Source organism: Trichoderma harzianum (genome assembly GCF_003025095.1).
Source record: "Trichoderma harzianum CBS 226.95 unplaced genomic scaffold M431scaffold_4, whole genome shotgun sequence".
In the NCBI taxonomy this organism is placed as follows: domain Eukaryota; kingdom Fungi; phylum Ascomycota; class Sordariomycetes; order Hypocreales; family Hypocreaceae; genus Trichoderma; species Trichoderma harzianum.
The window spans coordinates 1885866-1898578 of record NW_020209252.1 but is presented as its reverse complement, the minus strand read 5'-3'; the positions used below and the strand labels follow the sequence as shown (position 1 = coordinate 1898578).

At 50.1% G+C, this 12713-nt stretch overlaps 6 protein-coding genes across 6 annotated transcripts; 1 reads left to right on the top strand and 5 right to left on the bottom strand.

The window, feature by feature from the left end:
• Positions 1-2306: 2306 nt before the first annotated feature.
• Positions 2307-3526, bottom strand: M431DRAFT_506620 (hypothetical protein). Its single transcript, XM_024918831.1, has one exon. It carries the CDS (start codon positions 3092-3094, stop codon positions 2438-2440), a length of 657 nt encoding a protein of 218 aa, XP_024776554.1. The 5' UTR covers positions 3095-3526; the 3' UTR covers positions 2307-2437.
• M431DRAFT_388155 (hypothetical protein) lies at positions 3060-4032 on the bottom strand. Its single transcript, XM_024914767.1, has 2 exons — positions 3910-4032; positions 3060-3836 (listed from the first exon to the last, which is right to left on the bottom strand). Exon 2 carries the CDS (start codon positions 3798-3800, stop codon positions 3144-3146), a length of 657 nt encoding a protein of 218 aa, XP_024776553.1. The 5' UTR covers positions 3801-3836; positions 3910-4032; the 3' UTR covers positions 3060-3143.
• M431DRAFT_139544 (hypothetical protein) lies at positions 4022-5468 on the bottom strand. Its single transcript, XM_024912594.1, has 3 exons — positions 5288-5468; positions 4605-5227; positions 4022-4541 (listed from the first exon to the last, which is right to left on the bottom strand). The coding sequence occupies exons 1-3, from the start codon at positions 5372-5374 to the stop codon at positions 4193-4195; spliced, it is 1059 nt and encodes a 352-aa protein (XP_024776552.1). The 5' UTR covers positions 5375-5468; the 3' UTR covers positions 4022-4192.
• Positions 5469-5640: 172 nt separating this feature from the next.
• On the bottom strand, positions 5641-6799 carry M431DRAFT_15442 (hypothetical protein). The gene is made up of 3 exons (XM_024912904.1): positions 6294-6799; positions 6092-6233; positions 5641-6034 (listed from the first exon to the last, which is right to left on the bottom strand). Exons 1-3 carry the CDS (start codon positions 6720-6722, stop codon positions 5850-5852), a joined length of 756 nt encoding a protein of 251 aa, XP_024776551.1. The 5' UTR covers positions 6723-6799; the 3' UTR covers positions 5641-5849.
• Positions 6800-7132: 333 nt separating this feature from the next.
• On the top strand, positions 7133-10535 carry M431DRAFT_480504 (hypothetical protein; the record flags this gene model as incomplete). Its single annotated transcript, XM_024915874.1, has 5 exons — positions 7133-7232; positions 7283-7325; positions 7388-7426; positions 7498-10140; positions 10217-10535. The coding sequence occupies 5 exons, from the start codon at positions 7133-7135 to the stop codon at positions 10533-10535; spliced, it is 3144 nt and encodes a 1047-aa protein (XP_024776550.1).
• An 806-nt stretch (positions 10536-11341) lies between these two features.
• On the bottom strand, positions 11342-12251 carry M431DRAFT_529630 (hypothetical protein; the record flags this gene model as incomplete). The annotated part of the gene is made up of 2 exons (XM_024920770.1): positions 11869-12251; positions 11342-11785 (listed from the first exon to the last, which is right to left on the bottom strand). The coding sequence occupies exons 1-2, from the start codon at positions 12169-12171 to the stop codon at positions 11342-11344; spliced, it is 747 nt and encodes a 248-aa protein (XP_024776549.1). The 5' UTR covers positions 12172-12251.
• Positions 12252-12713: the final 462 nt, after the last annotated feature.

The window sequence follows — 12713 nt, the reverse complement described above, 5'->3', positions numbered from 1 at the left end:
CTTCGTGCTTGGTCCGGAGAGCTGTCCATCTCGAGGCGAGGCTGGTGATGAGGGAGACGAGCGAGGGCTTACAGCAACCTCTCTCCAAGTACTCGGTACACCACGGTACCGTATCTACTCGCCACGACGCCGGCCGTTTCTTCCCCCGTACTTTTCCCCAGGCTCACTCCTCACTCCCCCAAACTCCCCCAGAATCCCTAGCGGCTTGTCCTGCCACCTCTATGCGCTTTTGGGAAACCATCGCCACGCACTGCGTATCTGCAACGGGTCAAGCACCGCTTCTGCTGGTGAAGCCTTTGCCCTACAAGCGGCGCATGTCCCGATGGGCCGGGTGGGGTATCAACAGCTCCGTTGCCCCGAAGAGCCAGAAGCAGCATTTCCGTCTTCAGAGACAAGACCCACGAGTCATATGAAACCGGCCTGGAAGGGCTCGGGTTAGCTGCTCGTCCTGGTGAGTTGCGTCTCTCGTCTCTCGTCATTTGCCATGTTGCCGGCGCCTGTCGTCCGAGGGGCCACGAGACATATTCGACCTTATCCTCGGGTCTCTTGCCATTGAGAGTCCTGGATTTCCCGGGCATTCTCGTGCTTAAGCTGATGTCTCATATAATCACGCTCACCCAGTAATCGTACATGTCAATACGTAATTGTCATTCTGGCTGCTGATGCCGCCGTCTCCGCCTGTATGTAAAAGTGCTAGCAAAAGAGTTTGCAGCTCCTTGCAGACGCATGTCGTCTATCAGGCAGCGGCCGCCAATGGTCGTGGGCGCTGAAATTGCCTACCCACGATGCGCACATGCTAGCTGCATGCATCCCGGACAAGGTGAATAAGCGATGCCCCCATCTAACACCAGAGCTACAGTATGGAGTTCCATTCCGTGCTACTACCATGGGTTGCCTTGGATCACCGAGGGGTTCCTTTTCCCATCAATTATCACGGATGGGAAATTGTGGCCCGCATCCCGGCTTTTGCCATATCAGATCCACTACTTGCGTGCACTAGATAGGTGCTTGGACGTCTTTTTTCTCCTGCTTGTTCCCGAGATATCCGCCCGTTGCCATCTTGTACGAGTAGCCAAAGCACGGGAAAAGGAGACAGATCCTGACTAAGAAAGAATGTTGCGAATCGCCAATGGTACAGAGTAAAATAGGCAAAAAGGGGGACTGGCCGTTGTTGGTGGTTGGTTGGCCTTAGATCCTTCGATGCTACTCTGCTCCAGGAACTTTGCCGTGTCCATGCGCTGCCCCTCTTTTACCCTCCCTTCCAAGTTCCATCCATCCATCCATTTTCTTCAGTCCACTCTAATGTTGCAGCGAACGGTTACCCTACAGAAATAAAAGCGACGTTAAAAAGGTCCCCCAACGCACCCAACCAACCGGTACGGATTATGCGTGATTAATTTGAGATGAACCTACGGAGTAGTACTACTACTTGGTTACGAGGCTTGAAACCAGAAACTGCAAATCTCTGCTTACTCACTCTTCGCTGATAAGACAGGATTGTCAAGGTTAAACATTATACGAATCTTGGCCAAGATTGCCGGTTAAATACTAAAAGGGTTTTGTGACGGATATGATCGGAGAAGAAAGATAAGGTAGGTATGTATTCGCTCGTCTCATGTTGACAGGTTCTGCATCAAGCCTCTGCAGCCCTGTCCGAGGCACCAACAGATGACTGCATGGATCGGATGCATCTCACAACCACCTCGACGAACGGTAACGGCTTCACGGGGAAACTCTGGTCCAGTTAGCACCTCCGTAGCGGCCCGAATGGAGAACGCAGGCACACTACCACCTTAGCACTGCGTCAAAATTCGAACAACACGGCATGCGTCTCCTCGCAGCAGGTATTAAAGCCCATGCCAGGGCAGCTTTTCGTGAAAAATCGCTCGTTGCGACCTAGCGTTGGTCTGTCTCACTTGTGTCGAAACCACATCGGTTGGTAGCCATTTTCGTTGCAAAGGCGTGACAATGTCTTTGTGTTGGCTTGAGCCAGTTTTCTCAGATTCCCTCCATTGATTACTAGCCTTGAATGACTGAAACAAAGGGTTCTAAATCACATAATAAAGGCTTAAAGGCAGAAGAATTGCAACAAAGGCTCACTCCTTCTACTCGTTTCTATCACATCCAACAGCCCTTTGCAGAAATCATTGATAGTTGCACTGCGCTCGTGGCAGCGGTATTTTCTCGCCTCTAATAGAATGGGACATTCATCGAGCTATTTCAAAGTAGGTACATCGCGTGAATAGGCAGTCGATGGACAAGCATGGATCATAAAACAGTCAAGAACTGGTGCTATTGAATTTTTTTTTTGTCTTTTATTCTGCGTGCCTATCGTACAACTTCACTCATCGTTTTTTCAACCTAGCTCATGAAGTCATGAAAAACCCAACACATCACCCTCGTTTAACACATCGCATCAACTCAAAGCAATTCAGCCTCACCAAAAGAACCACCATGTTCTAGTCCTTGCAGCTGCCTTTTCAGTGACCTCGGTTGCCAGCACCTCATCATCCGTGGCAGACGGCATCATTGTGTTGCGATCGACCATGACATAGTCCTCCTCATCCTCAAATAGCTCGACAAAGCCGTCGAAGTCGAAGTCAGCGTAAAAGTCGACATCAGCGTAACCGTTGACGGTAGCGTAAAAGTTGGCGGCATCTTCAAATAGCTTGACGAGGCCCCAGAGGTCGAACTCAGTGTAAGATTTGACGGCATCCTCAGGGACCTTGACAACGGCCTCGGAATCGGACTCAGTGGAAAAGTTGTTGGCATCCTTAAGGAGCTCGACAGAGCCCTCGGGATCGTGTTTGGTGTGGGGTTTGGTGGCATCCTTAAAGAGCTCGACAAAGCCGTAGAAGTCGAAGTCAGTGTAAAAGTTGGTGGGCTCGACAGACTTGGGATCGAAGTTGGCCTTAAAGTTGGCGGCATCTTTAAATAGCTTGATAAAGCCCTTGAAGTTAAATTGGTATTTTTCATTTTCTTCTTTCCTTTCTCTTCTTTCTTTCCATTTGTTAACCACCTCGATTATGAACTTGCAGGCGACTTGCTCAACCAGTTTCCTAAGGGCCTGAGTGGCACCATCGTCAACCTTCATAGGACTAATAACTTTGTCATCAGGATTTGGCGGCGTCTTCGTCAGCTGCCTATTTACGCACCTCCACGTAAGTGTGGTCTGTCTCTACGTCACTGTCTGTGATAAATTCATCGAAGGGATTTTCAGATACTTTGTCGTAATCTTTGCAGGCGATTTCGTCAACCTCATCGAATTTGTCGTCGACAATTTCGTGGACAGGCTTGTCGACAGTCTCGTGGACAGGCTTGTCAACAGCCTCGTGGAGATGGACTTTAAGATAGTCGTGAATACGGGCTTTAGCTTGGACTCCAAGCTCGCGGAGATGGTCTTTATTGTCCTGGACGTCATGAACATGTATGCGGACTTTCTCGAACTTCGTAACGAGTTCGTGGGCAATTTTGTCACCTTCTTTGGTGATAATCTCAGAAATCCTTTCTATTTTTCTCTCTCTGGCTTTCTCGTCGGATTTGTTGGCGTTGTGTTCCGCAGAATGAAAAATATGCGCTTTGAGATATTCTGAGAAGGCTTGAGAATCATATTTGGGCCATATCTTCTCCACAATGTCAACTGCAAGGTTGAGAATCTCGTCAATCGGGTCACAGATCTTCTCAAGGTTGGGAGAGCTACCTTGCTCGCCAATGCTGCTGTCTTCCCTTGAGGCCTTGCCAATGGGTTGAGCAAGCTCCTGGCTTGCGCGGGCATGATGATGCTTTATATGAGAGCTCATTGTTGCTGTCGCGAGATTAGATGGCCTTTGAAAGTTCTGTTCGGCTCAGTAGAGTTAGCATGTCTCGCACGTAAGGCGTGGCAGACGTACGCGTCCAAGGAGTCCTTACTATGGGTTGAGCAAACTTGGTAGGGTGTTTGTTGAATTCTGTGATGAATCATGTCAACGGGGGAAGCTTTCCGGCACAAGAGGAGACATAGATATAGTCAAGTGGGAAGCCTCTTTGTTTGCCTGAACAATCACATGAAGCGCTAGATTGCCTTTCTTCTCTTTTGTAGGACATATTCGGGGCCAATGAACAACTTGTGGTAAAATTAAAGGGTCCGCAGAACAAAGCTTCCTTTCAATTATTTTTCTAGTACTCCAGACGCCATCGTGACCAGTCGCCGTAATTACATGTCCATGCTCATCAGGTACATTTCCAAGATGCGCATGAATTTTGCGACAAACGCTTCCAAGTGAAAGATAACCTTTGTACCCGTCTTGATTCGGTGTTCATAGAACGCGGACCACTTTATGACCTCTCCTTTGAGCCCGTCGTCAATGAGACCCAGCAGCTTGAACGTAAGAGTCTTGAGAATCGTGGTTGGTGGGATGCAATGTGTGAGGAGATCGTACAGCTTAGCGCGCACCTGCAAGATCCTTGCCGGGGTGTGTTCCTCGATGATCTCTTTGGCGATCTGGCCGACCAGTGCTTCCCAGTCTGCAGGTGGGATTGGCGTGCTGTCTGTTACTTTCTCACTGCGGCGCAAAGTATAATTAGTAAAGAGACTCAAAACAGTCGATTCGTTGGATTCCACTTACTTCTGAGCGTGAACCGCTTCATACATCAGTAGCGCGCGGCGCAGATTCCTTCCACTCTCCTCAGCTATCCGCTGGTGGAGTCCTTTGACAACTTCCCAGTTCTCTTTCTTTGCTGATTGCGCAAGGACGTCACAGATTTCGGCATGGGTCGGGGCGGCAACTCTGACGAGCAGTGTTCTTGAACGAATTGGCGCAATGATATTCGCTGTTGAATTGGCCAGTAGGATCAGACGCAGGTTGGGAGAGTATTTTTCCATTGTCCGACGAAGTGCGGCCTGCGCATCTCTGGTTAGGTGGTCTGCTTCATTGATAACGACCACCTTGAAACGCTGCTTTGCCGACTGGTCCACCTGCTGCGTCTGCGCTACTTCTTTCAGAAGATCCTGCACAACGACTCGATCGTATTGCCCTACGTCGGATGGTGTGATTTCCAAGTGGTAGTTTGAGGCGACAATGTTGAACTCGAGCTTTCGGTTGCTAGACGTCTGGAACACTCGTGCGTCGATCTTGATCTTCTCCACGCCGGGGCCGTACAGCTCCTTCAGCGTTGCCACTATTCTTGTCTTCTTTCCAGCTCCTGATGGGCCGTAGACTAGGAGATGGGGGAAGTCACCGCTTTGGGCCTGTGATGGGGGGTTAACGGTTAGCCATTGCAGCTGCGAATGTGAATAATCGCATCATACGAGAGATTGAAGTCGTTCGGAGAGCTCATGGTGATATGACAGAGCCTCGAGAGACCGCGGGCGATGCTTGTCGACGATGAGAGCCATTGCGTTGGCTGTTGAGATTGGCGTGCGTATTGAATTGGAAGCTCCAAGATTTTGAAGGTTGGCAGACGCGTCGTCGCGTAAAGTGCTGTGCGATGAACTCAGAGTGGGGAAGTCTAGGTGCCTGCTGCAGTTCCCTGTAGCCACTGGACGAAGCTGGTTTTACGGCCAAAAAATCACAGGCCGCTAACTGTTGGTTCGATAACTCCCTTAACGTGCACTTGTACTGCTTCAGGCCACGAAGCCCAATAATCTTCTGTTTTGAATTTGTCATTGCTATTTCCTTCTTGTAGGTAATATTGGAATTGAATTTCACTTGGTAAAAATACAGGATTACAAAATTGCCGACATGGTGGGGGAGATGATCCTTGCTTGAGACTCGTGCTCACATGTTCGTTATTTCTTTTCCATTTTTTCATCAGGCGGCTTTTGTTTTATATACAAGTATTCTTATGGTACAGAGCATTCTCCTTGATGCTTATGAGGACCCAGACGGCGGAGATGTGCTTCCGGCTTCAGCGGTTGTTGTAGAAGTTGATACCTCAACAAGCTCTTGAGGGGCAAGCTGCTTTCTGGGTCTCTTGAGGTCCTCCAGTGTGACACCATCCAGCTTGGTAATTCCAACAACGGGAGCGTCACCCTTCTTCACAAATTCCCACTGGCCTGTGATTCAGTTAGTGGTGATCTTCAAAGGGAGATCATAATGACAATGTTTCGCACCTGGGAGCTTATTGCCAGCCAACCGGAAAGCGTCTCGGACAATCTGCTCGTGGATTCGGCCCTTGATCTCAAACAGGACTTGGCTGACTGCCATCCTTGTAGCCCAGTGGTCGAAGGAACCCTTTCCTTTACCCATTCGCATCTAATTCAACATTTAGCTTGCCATTGCCTTCTCAAACAGTTTGTTGAAGAAAGTCCGCACCTCGTTACCGCTGACGTAGACACCAACGTTGCAGCATTTTCTCTTGTAAAGTCGGTATTTCTCTCCTCGGAGTCGCACTTTGATCGTATCCTCAGCCATCTTTAGTGACTTGGCGCTGATTCTTCGGTGGTGGTCAACCATGCGCAACCCGTAGTCGCCCCAGATGACTGTTGTGCCCTTCGTAGACCCTCCCGTCGCTACTCGCGGCCGTCCCTTTGCCATTTTCTTCTTTCGGTTCAAGCTAGGCTCGAGCCATGTGCCCATCATGGCCGGGCTTGTGGAAAAGGCCCTGCCATTCTGGAGCAGAGCGGCGCCGAGGACCTTGGACTGGTGCTGAATCGGGGCCCTCAGTTGTCGCAACGGGGTGCATGCGGAAATCTTCAGTCCCTGGAAGGCATTCAGCAATGCGGAAGCGCCATTGGACCTCATGGCGTCGGTTTGGCCGCTTGTTTCGGCTTGTCTCGAGATATCGCACGACTGCTCCGATATCTTGAAAAGAATCCCACCATGGCATGGATCCGTCTCGTGGTGGGGCCTGAGATCTCAGGCTCTCAGCGATGCTGCTTACTCATCCGGCAGCATCAGGCAATTAAGTCCAGGTCACGCACCTCGCGTCAGCTTCGCGTTGCGCTGCAAGTGGGATCTAGCGCACGTCACTGAACAATTTCTAGGCTGCATCTTCCCTCTGCACGCCGGACCCGCGATTGGTCAGGCAACAGCACCAAATTGCAGTGGAAGAGGCCCCTGTGAAGGTTATATCAAGGCTATATCTTGTCTTGTCGCCTTCGTCAATTTTATTGTCTCCTGGCACTTCATCTGCGTTTGAATAGCGGGACACAATGCCTGATATCCGATCATTCTTCGCGCCAAAGGGTGGTGCCGCCCCCAAACCTGCGGCCGCCAAACCAGAGCCCCCGGCGGCCAAGGGCAAACGAGGAAGTGAGTGCTATTCATCCACAAGTCATCAATTGATACTGACTAGTATATAGAGGGCCGGAAAGTTGTTGAAGATAGCGATGATGAAGTTGTAGAGTACTGCCACCCCGTTTCAAACTATCATATAGTTCACGCTCCGTCTCTAACCGAACTTACAGAGAGAAGAAGCCTACGCCGAAACCCGCGGCGAAGAAAAGGTATTTACTGCGATGGTGCATTCCTGTTTTCCGCCTTATCATTGCGATTTCCCCCTCTAACTCTAAGTCAGGGAGACGGAGCCTAAAGGCGTAGCAATATCTGCCGACGACTACTTTGCTTCATCGAAAGATTCTAAACCAGTCAAGGCATCTCAAACGCCCAAGAAGAGCAGCAGCAAAATCGTGATCGAGGCCGAAGTTCCCGTTAGATCTAGCCCCCGGACCAAGAAAAGCACAGCAAAACCGGCTACTCCAGAGGATGAGGATGAGGACGTAGCTCCTCGATCGAAAAAAGCCAGGACCTCGTATAAAGCCCCTCCTGTTGACGATGATGACGATGTGTATATGGATGATGGCGATGAGGATGGAGATGACATCTTTGCTGCTGACGCTAAGGGTCGTAATAAGCGCAAAAACGATGATTATGAGGAGGAAGAATCAGAAGACGAAGCTCTACCAAAATCAAAACGACTTGCCACACGAGGACGACCTGCTTCTGCCAAGAAGACTGAAGAGAAGCCAACTACCAAGACTGCATCGGCCAGTAAGAAGCGAAAGTCACCAGAGGAGGAATCAGATGACGAAGAAGAAGAGCTACCGAGAAAGAAACCTACAGCTGCAAGCAAGCCTCGAGCACCAAGGGCAAAGAAGGCAGACGAACCCGAGGACGAGGATATTCAGAACATTCTCAACAGCGTAGCCACTGTGAGAGCGCCAACACCACCGCCAAAAGATCCCAATGCGAAGTTCGACTGGAGAAAAGCTGCCACAGGGGGAGGTAATGCCGCTGCGGCGCCTGCCCTTCCAGCCGGCGAGCTTCCAGAAGGCGAAGAGGAGTGTCTTAGCGGATTGACTTTTGTCTTTACTGGTGTGTTGCAGACCATTGGTCGCGATGAGGCTCAAGCACTAGTGAAGCGATATGGTGGCAAAGTTACTGGCCAACCCAGTAGCAAAACAAGCTTTGTCGTGCTCGGAGGAGATGCTGGGCCTTCCAAACTAGCCAAAATCAAGGCAAACGGCATCAAGACAATCGATGAGAATGGCCTCTTTGACCTGATTCGCAAGCTTCCAGCGTTTGGCGGCACCGGCAAGGGTGCCCAGAAGGCGCAAGAAAAGAAGAAGGCGGAAGAAGAAAAGGTGAAGCAGCAGGTTGCTGAAATGGAGGCAGAAGAAAAAGCAAAGAGGCTAGAAGCGGAGAAAGCAGCGAAGAAATTGGCTGCATCCCGAGGTCCAACCAGCAGTGCACCCGTTGAGCCTGCAAAGGCACCCGATATGCTTCTTACTACTAAATACGCTCCGACACAGTTGAATCACATATGCGGCAATAAGGCACAGGTGGAAAAGATCCAGAATTGGCTTCGAAACTGGCCAAAGTCCAAGAAGTACAATTTTCAGAAACGTGGCGCTGATGGCATGGGAGGCGAGCGAGCCATCATAATCTCTGGCCCCCCCGGCATTGGAAAAACCACAGCAGCACACCTGGCGGCTAAGCTCGAAGGTTACGATGTATTGGAGAGCAATGCTAGTGACACACGTAGCAAGAAGCTTGTCGAGGCCGGCGTTAGCGATGTTATGAACAACACGTCCCTGCTGGGATTTTTCGCAGGAGATGGAAAGTCTGTGGATTCCACCAAGAAGAAGATTGTGCTCATCATGGACGAAGTTGATGGTATGTCGGCTGGTGATCGCGGCGGAGTTGGCGCCCTGGCCAAGTTCTGCAGGAAAACGGAGGTGCCATTGATCCTCATCTGCAACGAGCGAAGACTGCCAAAGATGAAGCCTTTCGACCACGCTGCGTTTGATATAAGATTCAACCGCCCGACGGTCGACCAGGTCCGCTCTCGAATCATGACGATTTGCCATCGAGAAGGTCTGAAACTGCCTCCTCCAGTTGTTGATGCGCTCATTGAGGGTAGTAACAAAGATATTCGCCAAATCATCAACATGATTTCCACAGCAAAGCTCGACCAATCGTCCATGAGCTTTGACCAAACCAAGGCCATGTCAAAGGCATGGGAAAAGCATGTTGTCTTGAAACCATGGGATATCTGCCAGAAGATGCTTGCTGGTGGCCTATTTGCACCCTCTAGCAAAGCGACGCTCAATGACAAGATTGAACTTTACTTCAATGACCACGAGTTCAGTTTCCTCATGATCCAGGAGAACTACCTCCGCACCAAGCCCATGGCCCTGAGCGGTTCGGGATATAGTGGCAGAGAAGCTACTTTGAAAGCACTTGAGCTCTTTGATCAAGCAGCGGAAAGCATTAGCGACGGCGACTTGGTGGACCGCATGATTCACGGACCGCAACAGCACTGGAGTCTGATGCCTACGCATGCTGTTTTCAGTACTGTGCGACCTGCCAGCTTCATTGCCGGCCAGCTGATGGGATCCAACTTTACTTCCTGGCTTGGAAACCACAGCAAAACTGGAAAATTGGGCCGGTATATTCGGGAAATTCACTCTCACATGCGACTCAAGTCATCAGGAGACCACAACGAAGTTCGACAAGAATATTTGCCGCTACTGTGGTCTCAAACGGTGGATCGACTGCAGAAGGAGGGGAATGAAGCAGTGGGAGAAGTTATTGAGCTGATGGACAGCTATTACCTCACTCGGGAAGACTTTGACGCCATCCAAGAGCTCGCAGTTGGTCCCATGAATGAGGAGAATGTCACAATCGAGTCTAAGACAAAGGCTGCTTTCACTCGAACGTAAGTCATTTGCATTGCGCCGACTTTCCCCTTTCCCTATAATGGTTTTCATTTTTACAATGCTAATTCGATATAGATACAATGCCATGACTCATCCATTGCCATTCATCAAAGCAACCAATGTTTTTGCGCCCAAGAAGCAGACTAAAGATGCACCGGATTTGGAAGAAGCCATCGAGGAGGAAGATGACGCCGAGCTGCTGGAGGCACCAGATGCTGACGAGGATGACGAAGTTGATCTCAAGAAAGACAAATATATTAAACAGCCCAAGGTTAAGAAGCCAGCGAAGAAGGCGGCAAAGGTCGACACTGGAGATGACGACACTACAGACTCAAAGCCAAAGGGCCGCGCCAAGGCCAAGGCATCCGGAGCAAAGGAAAAAGCAAAGAAATAATATGCTTGCTTGGGATGAACGACCGCATGTCACCTTTCAATGTATAACTTATTATGACGAACATGGCTGGAGCCATCTTGCAGGCTGCTGTATAATGTTGACTGGTTGTTGTCAAATGTAAAAAGAGAGAAAAACAGGAATTGGCGTGGTACAATTGCTTTTTATGTCACTACAGCATCGAATTTTACGACTATTAATGTTAGAGATGGGTGGCTGGTGGATTTCTTCATGACGGAGTTGTAGCTCTAGATAAAATCATCGCAAGTCATATCATCAAGACTCGTTATATGAGCATCAGGTTGTTCAAGTGTGTATCGTTTCGCTTGAAGCGGTTGATTAAAGGGCGGCTCATCTGATTGCCGCTCAGAGGACGCAAAGTCGTATGTACATGTATGGATATCCGCTCATACAAAAGATTCTTCTTCTTCTCTCTCTCTTTTTTTTCATCTTCACATTCATGTGTCCAACTGTAATGCGTTACCCTTGTTTTCCCTTTTTCATCGCCCTTGCTCAGGTTTCCCGAACCACTATGCAGATATTATAAATGATGTTTTTCTTTTCAAAGCCGTCATCGTGAGAGGAGCATTATACACTTTTGACCTAACGCCAAGCCAACGCAAAATCCGGTAGTAGTACAAGTAAGAGGTGTTTGTTGTATGACTGTTTCGAATCATGACATCCACACATCTTGAGGTATAGTTTTTTCTTCTTCATCTTTTAGTTCATGTCTTCTTTGTTTCTTCGAAGTGTTCAAATAGGTAAGAAGAGAAAGGAAGGAGAAGTAGTTGAGGGTTTTCTTTCTTCCTTTAAGCGTTCTTGACGACGCCGACCTTGGCAGCACGCAGAACACGGCCGTTGAGCTTAAAGCCCTTCTGCTGGACGAAGAAGACGGTGTTGTCCTCCTTGCCAGGCTGAGGGGCCATGAAAGTAGCCTCGTGTTCGTTGGGGTTGAACTTGTCGCCATCCGGCTCCAGGCGTTCCAGGCCGTGCTTGGCAAGCGTCTGAATGAGGATGCCCTCGGTCATCTTGAGGCCCTCGTAGAGGTTAGTGAGCTCCTGGAGGTCCTCGCTCTTCTCTTCAGCCTTGAGCTTGTCCGCGGGGACGGTGGAGAGGGCGCGGTCAAGGTTGTCGACGCTGTCGACGAGGTCCTTGGCGAACTTTTGGATGGCAAAGTCGCGGGCGGACTTGACCTCACGTGCGGTGCGGTCTTGGAGGTTGCGGAAGTCGGCGACGGTGCGGAGGCATTTATCCTGCGAGGAGAGTTAGCAACACTGAACTAGATGATTTTTTGGACCTTCGTTGGTCAAAAAGAGTAGAGAGAGAGAATACAAACCTTCCAATCGCGGGCCTCCTTGTCCTTGGCCTCAAGGTCCTTCTTCAGCTGAGCAACTTCGTCAGTCTCGCCATTCTTCTTTTCTCCCTCCTTGGCGTCGGCCTTTTCCTCAGCGGCCGGAGCCTCCTTGGTCTCTGAGGACTCCTTGGTCTCGCTGTACCATCGGCTAGCGATAGGCTGGAAAGATCTTATTGAGATGGCGGGGGCGGCAGTCTGAATTTGAGGCCGAAGAATTGCACGGCTGGCAGCGATGGGTGTTGAGCGCAGAGCTCTGGAAGAAGAGGCGAGAGCTTGTCGAAGCATGATGAGTGATTTATGAGGAAAAGTGAGGCTGATGAAGATTTGTGAAAACAGGCAATTGGGCGGCTCTGGTGGTGAAGAAGCTCGGTTATGTCTGCTATTAGACTGGACTTGTATGAGGGGAGGCCATAAAAATTCCAATGACTTGGCCCGCCTCCGGCCTGCGCCGGTTCAGCCCACCAGCCGGGCGGATCATTGACGGCCCGGGGTATGTTTGTGCTCCGTACTTGTGCCGGCAGCAGCATTGCAAAAGGTGGGAGGTTAGGTGTTGTCAGGTACACGCTACCTCGCGGGGCAGGCTAATGGTTGCGCTGACTAAGTAGACTGTACCTTGGAGGCTGGGCTACGTCGCGCTGTGGCTACCTGGAGGGACAAGTGAAGCTCAGATCGAGATTGTGCATCAGCATCAACTTCAGCTTCATTCAACACCAGCATTTCACCATTCAAGCCGAAGACGGACATCCTCGGCCTTGCAATAAACGAGAAAACACATCGGATTCACGATTCTGCCGCTGTCACCACCATCGCCTACCGAAGACCTCACT

Bases quoted from the DNA above. Each gene is read 5' to 3' on its own strand.
- M431DRAFT_388155 (XM_024914767.1), bottom strand. From the start codon at position 3,800: ATGAGCTCTCATATAAAGCATCATCATGCCCGCGCAAGCCAGGAGCTT.
- M431DRAFT_506620 (XM_024918831.1), bottom strand. From the start codon at position 3,094: ATGAAGGTTGACGATGGTGCCACTCAGGCCCTTAGGAAACTGGTTGAG.
- M431DRAFT_139544 (XM_024912594.1), bottom strand. From the start codon at position 5,374: ATGGCTCTCATCGTCGACAAGCATCGCCCGCGGTCTCTCGAGGCTCTG. The intron at 5,228-5,287 runs GTATGATGCGAT...CCCCCATCACAG, and splicing joins CCGAACGACTTCAATCTCTC to GCCCAAAGCGGTGACTTCCC. The intron at 4,542-4,604 runs GTAAGTGGAATC...TTTGCGCCGCAG, and splicing joins GAAGCGGTTCACGCTCAGAA to TGAGAAAGTAACAGACAGCA.
- M431DRAFT_15442 (XM_024912904.1), bottom strand. From the start codon at position 6,722: ATGAGGTCCAATGGCGCTTCCGCATTGCTGAATGCCTTCCAGGGACTG. The intron at 6,234-6,293 runs GTGCGGACTTTC...ATGTTGAATTAG, and splicing joins TCTACGTCAGCGGTAACGAG to ATGCGAATGGGTAAAGGAAA. The intron at 6,035-6,091 runs GTGCGAAACATT...ACTGAATCACAG, and splicing joins GGCTGGCAATAAGCTCCCAG to GCCAGTGGGAATTTGTGAAG.